This window comes from Gigantopelta aegis, unplaced genomic scaffold (assembly GCF_016097555.1).
Source record: "Gigantopelta aegis isolate Gae_Host unplaced genomic scaffold, Gae_host_genome ctg2572_pilon_pilon, whole genome shotgun sequence".
NCBI classification, from domain to species: Eukaryota; Metazoa; Mollusca; class Gastropoda; order Neomphalida; family Peltospiridae; genus Gigantopelta; species Gigantopelta aegis.
Genome location: NW_024532960.1, coordinates 69,512 through 84,188, shown reverse-complemented (window position 1 = coordinate 84,188; position 14,677 = coordinate 69,512). Strand labels below are relative to the sequence as shown.

Here is a 14,677-nt window from a genome sequence, read left to right as displayed (position 1 = left end):
AACTAAATGAAAACAACTAAACTAATGATGGAAAGAATTCAGACAAAGAATTAAATGACATTCTTCAGCACTAGTAAAAGACAAAAAAAACAGTTAGACTAGCAAAGCCAAAGAACACTGAAAAAAAAGAAATTGAAAATAAATTAAACAATGACACAAGATTGTATATGACATATATGGTATGACTAAATCTAACATTAAGGAATAAAATAACATTTACCTTCCTTTTATAGATACTCTTAATATTGTTATGTACCAAAGATAGAATAGATAATATCATTGATGGAACAGCAAACAAGTTAACACTGGTACAAATGAAAAAGAAAATGGACAACTTACCTGATGAGATAATTGACTTTGATATCACTGACATTCAGGATTACATGACAAATGAAACATGGAAGCATTACAACAACTAGGTAAGGTGGCATTATACTTCAACAATACTATCATCAACACAAAACCACAGTGACTACCAAACATCTTGAATGGATTTGCTCTCATATCTACAACACACAGAAACATGATAGAATGTGATGACTGCTGCATATGGTTTCACTAGTAAGTATATTAAATGATATATTATATATACTAGATTTGGCAATAATATACAGACTAAGATTAACATATAATATTACCATCTACTTTGTAGGACGTGTGAATATTGAAAATCCACCAACTGCTGCATGGATCTGCTCAAGTTGATAAGATAAAGTCAATTAAAATAGAAGAATGACTACACTAGATCTAATTACTTACTTTTGAGTTTGTTTCTACTTTTGATATCATTTACTACACAAGACATCATTCACTTTTTACTTTTGAGTTTTGTAATTATTAATTGTTACTCCACCCATTATTTATTTAGTTGCTATGAATATATAATATTCCATTCCTATGGAAAAATTACTGTCTTTAGCTGCTTCTAATTATAGAACGTTCCGTGCTTCACACCATGTTAACACTAGGCAAGGTTAAATATGATTGGTGGATAAAAATAGAAATTATAGAATACTTAAATGAAGCTAATTGAGTATTCACAATTAGTGTGGTTATTATTATCGAAGTAGTTCAACTTCTTCGAACCAGTTAAAATTAATTATATATGTTGAATATTCACATTTAGTGTGGTTATTACAACAGTTCAAAGTAGTTTGACTTCTTCGAACTAGTTAAAATTGTTCATATTAATCCACACTAGAAGTTAATAATAAATGTATATAGTCAACATATATGATCAATTTTAACAAGTTTGAAGTAGTCGAACTATTTCATTACAATAGTTCAAAGCAGTTTGACTTCTTTGAACTAGTTAAAATTAGTGTGATTATTAAAACAGTTCAAAGTAATAAATGTATGTATCCATTACATTACATATGTATTCATTTTCATGTGCTATAATTGTTACTACTTTGTTTTGTGTTTATTCAATTATTATAATATTAATTTTATTAATTTAAACATAAATCAAATCATTAATATTATTCAGTAGTAATAAAATCTACATTTTAATTAAGTGACATAATCACTAGATATTAATTCTTTATGCGCATGCGCAATAGGCTACCTCCATGCTGTCTAATCTTAAACCGATCCTATGAGTGTATAATTATTATGTCTTCTGTAAGAACTTCTTCTTCTAAAAAACGAAAAGTTGACTATGTATGGAGTAATGTTTGGGTTGTATTCCTGAAATTGAAGATAATATAAAAGATGATGCCATTGAAAAACTAACCCAAGCGTGTGCTCCAGCCGATTTTATAACTTATGCTGAGCCACTCAGAGAAATGATTTGTGAAGGAGTAGGCTTGTTTGGATGGGCTGATAAGCTAGTGAGTATAATTGAGTTAAAGAAAAGACTTCCATCACCATCAAATATGACGTGGGATGATGTGAAGTATATTTTAGTTGGTGAAATAGCTAAGGATACGACTATACTTAATGATATGGTTGAGCCCACAGATGATGAAAAAAAACAATTAACATCATACTACAACTTGGTAGATAAGTTAGTGGCAAAAAATTCGGAAGCAGATTCATCTTTTCGTTTATCAATAATTATATTTATAATATTTCTCAATTTACCAGAATCAAAACGGAAAGAATACATTGTACATTGTCAACCAACAATACAAGGACATCCTACATTTTCAGACTATTTGATTGAAATTTCCAATGGAGATAAATGTTTACTCATTGAAGTAAAAAAAATGCATACAACTACAAGTATATTACTACCAGCTGTTGAGACTGCTCAAGTTTTAAGAGAGGCACATATTTACCTTCAAGAAAAAAGATGTTCAAATCTACCATTCATACTAACTAATTCTATTCGTTGGTCTTTTGGAATTGCAAACTAGTCGGTGACAAAATTGAAGTCACATCAATAGCGGATTATTACATCTATGCAAACCCTGATTCTCTGTTTAAGATTTATTCGTTAATTAGAAAATTAATTGAATAATAATTGTTTCACCTTATATTATGATTTAATGTTACTTACGGTAATAATAGGTATCTATTGTTATCTGAACTTTGTCATATAATTCTATCATCATAAACTATTACCTCTCATTCCAGTATTTGTTCATACTCAGTAATGTATTAATCAAGTTTCTCATTATCCACTTCAATTATGAGGATTGTTGCCAACAAATTACTTTTCTCTAATCATGTTTTTATTATTAAAAACACGCCCACCCACGTGTAAGTAAGTGTTAATTATGCTGAAAGCATCAAGAAGTGCATGGAGATCATACCAAAGTCCTTGAGTCTGTTAGATAACGTTAAAGCAGAGACAATGGTGGTCTATAAAGATGGTATGTAACTTTACAAAAGGTATTTCTAACTTTGTTGAATCACAGACGATTTCATTGCCCTCAATAAGCCCCCAGGACTCACAGTAAAGGTCTTATTCCCATGACTGATGGTATAGGACTCAGACTGTTCTTTCTCTATTGTAGGTGTTGAACATGGTCGTGATCTTAGTTCTCAGCTAGACTACTGGCAGTACAATCGACCACGCCCACCTTCACTAGCTCACCGCATTGACAAGTACACATGGTGATGCTAGTCACATGATATTCATGTAATTGTTACTATAGAAACACTACAGGAGTTTCATTATTGACAAGACACAGCGAGGCTGCAAGAAAAAATAACATTATTGTTTCAAGAGAGAAGAATAATTAAGAAATATTGGTCAGTGAACAATTACTTTTGTCTCTTTTAACAATTATCATCTTTAGGGCAGTGACTGTTAGTGTCCCCAATAAACTACAAGGTTAGTATAACATAATTTATTCCCTGTATATTTGTTGTAAAGGTTTTATTAAAATACCTCTCGGTATTGCTACAAAACGGAAAAAATCACCAAATGCACAGGGTAATAATATTAGTACTCAATGTCTTTGACAGGACATGACAGTAATAGATTCAGTTGGACAAGTTAAAGATGGAGTATGGTATGTAACGTCATCATGTGGTAATGACAAATTTAGAGTGACTATAGAGAATGAGGTATGCCCAGTGAATTGTTGACTAAAGATGTAATGACTGCAACATATGTGTACATTCCTACTCCTGTACATGTCAAGACTATACTACAATAGGAAACACATCCAAACACATTCATTTAACACTACAATTTCAACAACACAACAGTCAAGAACAACTAAATGAAAACAACTCAACTAATGATGGAAAGAATTCAGACAAAGAATTAAATGACCATTCTTCAGCACTAGTAAAAGACAAAAAAAACAGTTAGACTAGCAAAGCCAAAGAACACTGAAAAAAAAGAAATTGAAATAAATTAAACAATGACACAAGATTGTATATGCCATATATGGTATGACTAAATCTAACATTAAGGAATAAAATAACATTTACCTTCCTTTTATAGATACTCTTAATATTGTTATGTACCAAAGATAGAATAGATAATATCATTGATGGAACAGCAAACAAGTTAACACTGGTACAAATGAAAAAGAAAATGGACAACTTACCTGATGAGATAATTGACTTTGATATCACTGACATTCAGGAATACATGACAAATGAAACATGGAAGCATTACAACAACTAGGTATGGTGGCATTACACTTCAACAATACTATCATCAACACAAAACCACAGTGACTACCAAACATCTTGAATGGATTTGCTCTCATATCTACAACACACAGAAACATGATAGAATGTGATGACTGCTGCATATGGTTTCACTAGTAAGTATATTAAATGATATATTATATATACTAGATTTGGCAATAATATACAGACTAAGATTAACATATAATATTACCATCTACTTTGTAGGACGTGTGAATATTGAAAATCCACCAACTGCTGCATGGATCTGCTCAAGTTGATAAGATAAAGTCAATTAAAATAGAAGAATGACTACACTAGATCTAATTACTTACTTTTGAGTTTGTTTCTACTTTTGATATCATTTACTACACAAGACATCATTCACTTTTTACTTTTGTAATTATTAATTGTTACTCCACCCAATATTTTTTTAGTTGCTATGAATATATAATATCCATTCCTATCCTGTATTTAGCTGCTTCTAATTATAGAATGTTCCGTGCTTCACACCATGTTAACACTAGGCAAGGTCAAATATGATTGGTGGATAAAAATAGAAATTATAGTATACTTAAATGAAGCTAATTGAGTATTCACAATTAGTATGGTTATTATTATCGAAGTAGTTCGATTTCTTCGAACCAGTTAAAAATTAATATATATGTTGAGTATTCACATTTAGTGTGGTTATTACAACAGTTCCAAGTAGTTTGACTTCTTCGAACTAGTTAAAATTGTTCATATTAATCCACACTAGAAGTTAATAATAAATGTATATAGTCAACATATATGATCAATTTTAACAAGTTTGAAGTAGTCGAACTATTTCATTACAACAGTTCAAAGCAGTTTGACTTCTTTAAACTAGTTAAAATTAGTGTGATTATTAAAACAGTTCAAAGTAATAAATTTATGTATCCATTACATTACATATGTATTCATTTTCATGTGGTATAATTGTTACTACTTTGTTTTGTGTTTATTCAATTATTATAATATTAATTTTATTAATTTAAACATAAATCAAATCATTAATATTATTCAGTAGTAATGAAATCTACATTTTAATTAAGTCACTAGATATTAATTCTTTATGCGCATGCGCAAAAGTGTATCCTCCATGCCGTCTAATCTTAAACCGATCCTATGAGTGTATAGTTATTTATGTCTTCTGTAAGAACTTCTCTTCTAAAAAACGAAAAGTTGACTATGTATGGAGTGATGTTTTGGGTTGTATTCCTGAAATTGAAGATAATGTAAAAGATGATGCCATTGAAAAACTAACCCAAGCGTGTGCTCCAGCCGATTTTATAACTTATACTGAGTCACATAGAGAAATGATTTGTGAAGGAGTAGGCTTGTTTGGATGGGCTGATAAACTAGTGAGTATAATTGAGTTAAAGAAAGGACTTCCATCACCATCAAATATGACGTGGGATGACGTGAAATATATTTTTAGTTGGTGAAATAGCTAAGGATACGACTATACTTAATGATATAGTTGAGCCCACAGACATGACGAAAAAAAACAATTAACAACATACTACAACTTGGTAGATAAGTTAGTGGCGAAAAATTCGGAAGCAGATTCATCTTTTCGTTTATCAATAATTATATTTATAATATTTCTCAATTTACCAGAATCAAAACGAAAAGATACATTGTACATTGTCAGCCAACAATACAAGGACATCCTACATTTTCAGACTATTTGATTGAAATTTCCAATGGAGATAAATGTTTACTTGTTGAAGTAAAAAAAATGCGTACAACTACAAGTATATTACTACCAGCTGTTGAGACTGCTCAAGTTTTTTAAGAGAGGCACATATTTACCTTCAAGAAAAAAGATGTTCGGATCTACCATTCATACTAACTAATTCTATTCGTTGGTCTTTTGGAATTGCAAAACTAGTCGGTGACAAAATTGAAGTCACATCAATAGCGGATTATGACATCTATGTAAACCCTGATTTTCTGTTTAAGATTTATTCATTAATTAGAAAAAACTAATTGAAAAATAATTGTTTCACCTTATATTATGATTTAATGTTACAATGTATAGTCAGTGAGTAACTAAGAAATATTGTTAGTTACCTGTGTCTTTGACCAATCTAATTGCTTCATTTAAAATTAATGTATATATTCTAATGATGGATATTGATTGATACAAAACTACCTAGTATTGACTTTCTATTTTGAACAGTTTCTTGATATCTATATTAATTGATAGAGTAAATCTCATGATGTGGAAGAACACCCTATAATTAGTATATAATATACTTTAAGGTAATAATAGAATGTATCATTACCTCTCATTCCAGTATTTGTTCATACTCAGTAATGTATTAATCAAGTTTCTCATTATCCACTTGAATTATGAGGATTTGTTGCCAACAAATTACTTTTCTCTAATCATGTTTTATTATTAATAACACGCCCACCCACGTGTAAGTAAGAGTGAATTATGCTGAAAGCATCAAGAAGTGCATGGAGATCATACCAAAAGTCCTTGAGTCTGTTAGATAACGTTAAAGCAGAGATGATGGTGGTCTATAAAGATGGTATGTAACTTTACAAAAAGTATTTCTAACTTTTGTTGAATTACAGACGATTTCATTGCCCTCAATAAGCCCCCAGACTCACAGTTCAAGGTCTCATTCCCATGACTGATGGTATAGGACTCAGACTGTTCCTTCTCTATTGTAGGTGGCTACGGTATTGAACATGGGTCGTGATCTTAGTTCTCAACTAGACTACTGGCAGTACAATCAACCACGCCCCACCTTCACTAGCTCACACGCATGACAAGTATACATGGTGATGCTAGTCACATGATGTTCATGTAATTGTTACTATAGAAACACTACAGGAGTTTTATTATTGACAAGACACAGCGAGGCTGCAAGAAAAATAACACTATTGTTTCAAGAGAGAAGAATAATTAAGAAATATTGGTCAGTGAACAATTACTTTTGTCTCTTTTAACGATTATAATATTTAGGGCAGTGACTGTTAGTGTCCCCAATAAACTACAAGGTTAGTATAACATAATTTATTCCCTGTATATTTGTTGTAAAGGTTTTATTGAAATACCCTTGGAAGAAAAAATATTGCTACAAAACGGAAAACTCGCCAAATGCACAGGGTAATAATATTAGTACTCAATGTCTTTTTTAACATCCTATCAACACAATGTAGGTTGTTCTCCGACCTGATAAATGTGACCTATTCTCACAAGTAAGCTTCATTACTACATTATATCATCTTTATTATGATAATAAAACTGAGTTCTATCTCTGTTCATCTCAGGAAACTATGGGTAAAAGGTTACCAGGTGATATTCGAATGGCCTCTACTAAATATTCTGCTATTAGTAGCTATGGTCAACGCTGTGCATTATTTGACGTACAACTTATAACAGGTTTTCAACACCAAATCCGAGCTCATTTAGCTGATGGGCTCACTTGTCCTATCCTTGTGACTATCAGTTTGGTGGGCCTTTGTACAGAAAGATCCCAGCTCTTGTTAAAAAAATGGAAATGATAGGAGATTCTAAAGGGTTTATTAGAGGACCATTATATCTTCATGCTTATGAAGTACAGGTGCCCAGTGATAAGGGTAAAAACCTAGTAATTAATGCACCCCCCTCCAGATTATTTCATTAGAACAGTGAATGTATTGGGACTTAAATTTCCAAATCAGTATAAAAATTTGATTAGACAAACTGTGTAAAATTTTGAGTAAAAAACTTTTTATATTGTATAATAATTAGTCAAAATTTTCTAACAATTTGGAATTATTTTGTGAAGTATAGAAAAAAAACAGAAACAAACAATCAACGCTAACTTGCTAATTAAGGTGGGCGTATAAAGGGATGAATAAGAGTAGGAGGTCCACTAAGAGAAGATGAGGAACCAGACGAGGAGCAGGAGGGGGAGGAGGCGGTGCTTGATCAAGACTGTGATGTTTCTCTTTTTTCTTTCTCTTCTCTTTGTCTTTTTTCTTTTTCTTCTTTGGAGGACCACCCTCACCATTTTCATGTCGTTTCTGCTAAAGAAATGGAATCAAACAGTAAATGAATGGATGACAAACAAACAGAACAATGGATTAAAAGACAATAGGTAAATACCTTTTTAGGTTTATTGTGGATTCCAGGACCTAACATTACTGAAAAAACCTAAAGACACGATGTAATGATGACATCATGATTAAACAAACATTATGTTATGCACCTGATATACTTGGGGTGGGTGTGACCGGTAGAAAATTTGGGTGCACTCCCTACAATAACACTTTGTGGTGAAGGGTTAAAATTAGCTGGAATGATGTTTCCAGGGACAACTACAGTTGGCATAGCATTGGAAATAAATGAGTGTGGGGGATGATGCTGAGTGGGTGAGTTAGGGGCGGGGTTTGGTAGACAGGTGTAGTATGTGATGATGACACAAAAAAGGTATTAGTGTGTTCGGGTTTAATAAAATCACACGGGTCAGTTGGAGGACTGTGTTCTCGTGATCTGATAGGTGAATAATTGTCCAGCAACGACTCCTCGTTTTTTATCAGTAGTATGTTTTTGTGTTTGTGCTTCTTTTTCTTTTTGTGATGTTTTGTTACTTCCAGAGAGGATGGGTCCAATTGATATTGTTCTGGTAACTAAAGGAATCAATAAATTACTTACTAATGTAGTATAATGTATTGTAAGGTAAACATGTTGTATATTGATGTGTTATACATTGTTGCTGGTAATTGTTGGTTGTGACTTACTGGTCGTCCTGGTTGGAGTCTAAAACCTTGGAGATTTTGTTCTGATATTGGAAGGAATTCTCGTCCTCAATGGGTGGTCGATCAATGAGACTTCGTAACATACTCTCGTGAGTGTCCCTGCTATCAAACTCACCTATAAAAATGATAGATTATAAATTAGAAATAACAATGGATGAATAAATAGGGAAATGGATGAATGAATAGGGAAATGGATGGATGAATGTATTGATAGATAAATAGATAGATAACAATGGATGGATGAATAAGTAGGGAAATGGATGGATGAATAGGAAAATGGATGGATAAATGTATTGATAGATAAATAGATAGATAACAATGGATGGATGAATGAGTAGGGAAATGGATGGATGAATAGGGAAATGGATGAATGAGTAGGGAAATGGATGGATGAATAATAATAGATAGATGAATGTATCGATAGATATATAATAATTGATAGATAACAATGAATGGGATGAATGGATAGATAATGGATGAATGGATAGTTTGGGAACTATACCGGGGGACACTTGCTATAAATGATGAAAGAGAGTCTTTAATTTTCTTTTTTGTATTAATGATTGATATGCTTGATCTAATAAATCAACTGATGTCTTGTCTTGTCTTTCCTCTATCTCTTGTTTGATATTGATACCTGAAGTAAATGGATATATAAAAAACACATAATGGATACATAGTATAATGGACAAATGAAACACATAATGGATACATAGTATAATGGACAAATGAAACATATAATGGATACATAGTATAATGGACAAATGAAACACATAATGGATACATAGTATAATGGACAAAATAGACAGTACTAAATTGATATACACAGTACAATGGACAGATGATGACATATAATGGATGGATGTTTTTAAAGACGCACTATTCCCAGTGCTACAGAGATATAAATTAGTGGTAGGTGTGGCCAACGATTCCATCGGGTCTTGTTTAATAGGGAATTTGCTAGTTTGTGGTAGGCGGACTCCTCCTAATGCCTGTGTCATCATTGGTGATGTGTCATGAGAATATGGGAACTTGAAGGAACAGACATAGTGACTCCACCCATCATGAAGAGTGATCCCTGCCCATTGGGATTCATTATAGTAAGACTGTCAGTTAATTTGATTAATAGAAGACATCAAATATTCAAACCACTGCTCAACGATAGATATCACGAGAAATAATCTTATAAGAGATAATTACACGAAAAACTCCATTTATTTTGCTTTTATTGAGTTGGCAGAGTGCATTCAATTTTGCTTTTCATATGACGCTTTGTATAATTAGAGTTAATACGGTAAGGGTAATCGCATTCCTTTGTTCAGAGGAGTACACGCTGAGCCCTTTGTTACCATCACACTGTGTGTTCGTCCACCTCTCCAAAATCTTTAGAATAATCTCTTCAATTGCGAACCAGCAATGTCTAACTCTCTCGGGTTCCATAACTTGCCTTTCCTAGCTCATAGGAAATCGGTCAAGAAAGGCTTCGAATTTACCATAATGGTCGTAGGTAGGATATTTATCAGCAGTACATATATATATGTGTGTGTGTGTGTGTGTACTGTTTTTTAGAGGTTGTTTATTGTAGGCCATTTAGTGTATGCTAGAAATTGTGTAGCAATATTGGACTATTTTAATTTCTAGTGATAATTCTTTTAGTGTGTAGTATGCATAGACAAGTCCATTTATAAAACTAGTTACTTCATTACTAAGAGAGAGTTGCTAATAAATAGTGTCCTTTTAAAGATAACATTAATATTTAATTAGTAATCAACTATTATCAACACGTATAATATAAGAACTATATATAACCTCAGATCACATTAAAAGGGTTAATAATTTTGATAATATTAAAGTCAATTTATTGTATTCATTGATAATATGCCAAATACTTTGTGTATTATTTAGTTTGTATACTAACAGAGAAAGCATATGCTTGCATTCTTCTGTACAGCTGGTCTAGTTCTCTCGATGTTTAATAATTCTCTTGATGTTTAGATAATTATCTTAACTTGAGTGGATGTGTATATGTTACTCTGTAGTATGTGTGTAGTAATATCTTAGTATATCTTGTATATCTTAGTATATATCTGTATATTTCTGTGTATCTTTGTATACTATGTTGGATATTATGTATTCTAAATTTTAGGCGAGTCTGGTCTTGGTAAGTCAACTTTAGTGCGGTCACTTTTTTGACTAACCTGTTTGGCAATAAAACTTGTCCACCAGCGGACTGGTGAGTTTTAATTGTATTCATTACTTTTAGAGTAAAGTGCAGCTGTTGTCCTTTGAAATATCCACTCTCTCTGTCTGACAATATAGATCGAATTAAACCTACACCTAGCATTGATGCAACAACAGTAGATATCGAAGAGAAAGGAGTTAAGTGAGGTTAACCGTGGTCGATACACCTGGTTTTGGGGATGCTGTTGACAATAGAGGATGGTAAGATTATAATCTATTAAACTAGTTTATATGGTGTGTGTCTCCTTTCTCTCTAGTTGGCAACCAATTATTGATTTTATCAATGAAAAATATGACCAATATTTCAGAGATGAGTCTGGTTTGAATCGTCGGAATATCGAGGATCATCGAGTTCATTGTTGTCTCTATTTTATTAACCCTAGTGGACACGGGTACTATTAGTCTGTCTGTTTGTCTATCCCTCTTATTTCTCTCATTTCTTTAGTCTGAAACCATTGGATGTTCAATTTATGAAAGAATTACATAATTTAGTGAACATTATTCCTGTAATTGCTAAAGCTGACACACTAACACCAAGTGAAGTGAAAAAATTGAAAACTAAGGTGAGTTAAATTTTGTTGTGGGTGTGGCATGGGCGTGGTCATCACTAGGTTTTACAAGAGATAATGGACAATGGTATCAGGATATATAATGGAGAGATAGATGAAGAGGATGACTCACCTGAAATTAAAGAACTCAGGGTAAAAAGGGATGGATCTGGAGATTATAATTAGTGGGTGTGGTCTTGTTTAGGATGCCATTCCAATGGCTGTGGTTGGTAGTACTACTCTTCTTGAAGTTGGTGGTAAGAGAGTCCGTGGTCGTCTGTATCCTTGGGGGAGTTGTTGAAAGTGAGTGTAAACAATGTTAGTATATTTCAGTATACTTCAATATGAGTAAACAATGTTAGTATATTTCAGTATGCTTCAATATGAGTAAACAAAATATTCCATATAAACATTGTTCTTTCTACTCTCAGTCGAGAACAAAGAACATTGCGACTATGTTCTCTTACGTAATATGCTCATTCGTACCCATATGCAAGATCTCAAGGATTATACTCAAGATGTACATTACGAGAATTTCCGTAAGAAGAAACTCCTTCAAGGTTCACCAATGGGAGGAGGGTAAGTCATAGCTTGTGTGATGACTTTGAGCGAACTATTATTCTATTTAGTGTCCCTGCTATGGATTTTGGCGATGCTGTTGCAGCATTAGCAGGTGGTAATGTACAAGATGATTTGCTTAAGCTAAAGAGAAAGAGGTAAGTTTATCTCATTATTTTAATCAGTTCTTATATTGTCTCTCACTTTTAGCTTGAAGAGATGCGTCGACAAATGGCTATGTTGCAAGCTCAATTGCGTGTTGGTCTCAAACTGATACTGTTTGAGGCACAGACCCATACTGTTCATGACATCATCAATAATTTTTAAATAGAGTTTTTCTATTTCTCCTTACATTGTGTTTTGTTGCATGCACACACATGCTTACCTACTCATCCCATCAATGACTGTAGTAATAATTCAAGTTCCTCTAGCCATTTTAAAATATTATTTTTTACAAATGTAGTGTTTGATGTATACTCAAGTTCTTGTTAGGTCTGTTCACTCATTATTAATATTATAATAATTTATTGTAATAGTTATTAACTAGGTGAATTGATATTATTAAAATTATAACAAGTTTTAACAAGTCTGTAGTTGAGTTAGTTAGATATGGTCATTTGGCATAACATCCAAATGTTTGTTTACATGTGATATCCATGACAAAATTCTATCTTTGTGTGATCATAGAGACCTGATCATTTTAGAACTTTTACAAATACATGTTCAACAAGTGGACAGATATTGAAATGACAAATGGCCAGATTTTTAAATATAACTAACACATCTATATAGTGTACATTTATTGGACAAAGTGCTGTGATGATGCTGTCAAGTGTCTTTGCTTTCATTTTGCACAACCAAAACATGCCGCAGAATCCACCATGTACAATCATGAAAGTTATTTGAAGGTTTTAAGTGTAGCAGTACACACTAGAGCATCCCATACCAGACACAAATACAATAACAATGTCTAACAAAGTTTGGAATTTATAGTAGTAATACAATGCTGATATAGACATGGCTCATTTGTCACTATGCTATGTATGTGGGTTGTAATTGTAACATTCCATTAATGTAAAGAGAGAGAGGCTGGTCTTTCCTCTGCTAATTCCTCTGTTGAAGCTAAACTACAAAATGTCAAAGTCACTTGGTTTTCATAATCTGCCTTATCTTGTTCATAGGAAATCAATGAAGAAAGGGTTCAGATTTTCTGTCATGGTTGTTGGTGAGTTAACAGAGTTTTATACTATAGTTAGTCTGTTTCGTGATAGAAAGCATCATTCATTATTTTCCCTAGGTGAGTCTGGACTAGGCAAATCAACTCTTATACAGTCATTGTTTGGTAGTGATATCACTTCAGGAACAATAAGTAAGATGTTACATCAACATTGTTGCAAGTCAGTCAAGTCCTTTATCCCTTGGGACTTAATCAATACTCTCCTGATATCAAATAAGATGTGTACTCTCTCTTTTATCAGATCGCCCATCAAGTCGTATTGACACACAACAACAGTTGAGATCGAAACCTTTTGAGGAGAAGGGAGTTAAGTTAAAGTTGACTGTGGTTGATACTCATGGCTTCGGAGATGATGTAGATAACCACAGATTGGTAAGAGAGAAAAATACTGTTATTTTAAGAGCAACTGTCTTGTTTAGTTGGCTACATATTGTACAATATATACTTCGAAATATGACAAATATTTGGATGACGAGAACAGTTTTAATCGTCCTAATATAGAAAGATGATAGAGTCCATTGTTGTCTTTATTTTATCAATCCTAACAGCCACAAGTAACACCCTATCCATCCATCCATCCATTCTTCTGTCCATTAATCTTTAAGCCATCTATCCATCTAGTTCTAGCCTTAAATTATTGGATATACAATGTATGAAACAATTACATCACATAGTAAATATAATACCGGTAATTGCTAAAGCTGATACTTTGACAGAAACTGAACTGAAGAAACAAAAATCTCGGGTACAGTTCTCATCTAGTGGATGTGGTTATGATAACAGCTCTATTGGTAGATATTAAAAGAAATAGCAGCCAATGAAATACACATATATAATGGAGAGATTGATCAAACTGAAGACTCTTATGAAATTAAAGAAATAATGGTAATTACGGGGGCAAGCCTGAGCGAGCATTGCTTTGTGAAGTTCCCTTTAAATAAATGAAGTAATGTATTAATATACATAGTAGATTGGTGGGTCAGAGTGTGTATATCAGTCAATGTATTCAGGATGTGTTTGGGTTTAAATCCTAGCTAGACTAGGTTTTCTCACTACAGATTATTCTTGGTAATTTTCTTAGGATGCAATTCCTATGGGAGTTATTGGCAGTACGACTTTCCATCAAGTTGGGGGCAAAAAAGTACGTGGGCGTCTCTATCCCTGGGTCTAGTGGAAGGTGTGAACTAATTGATAATGTTTCGTCCTCTTC

General features: G+C 32.7%; 1 protein-coding gene and 1 pseudogene across 1 annotated transcript; both read left to right on the top strand.

Annotated features, from left to right (window-relative positions):
• Positions 1 to 10,299: 10,299 nt before the first annotated feature.
• LOC121391509 (septin-1-like) lies at positions 10,300 to 12,557 on the top strand. Its single transcript, XM_041523114.1, is given in 12 exon segments — positions 10,300 to 10,390; positions 11,030 to 11,065; positions 11,068 to 11,114; positions 11,202 to 11,265; positions 11,268 to 11,325; positions 11,382 to 11,516; positions 11,570 to 11,687; positions 11,736 to 11,825; positions 11,878 to 11,965; positions 12,104 to 12,240; positions 12,243 to 12,251; positions 12,441 to 12,557. Coding segments are annotated over 12 exon segments (990 nt in total).
• An 807-nt stretch (positions 12,558 to 13,364) lies between these two features.
• LOC121391507 lies at positions 13,365 to 14,638 on the top strand (annotated as a pseudogene).
• Positions 14,639 to 14,677: the final 39 nt, after the last annotated feature.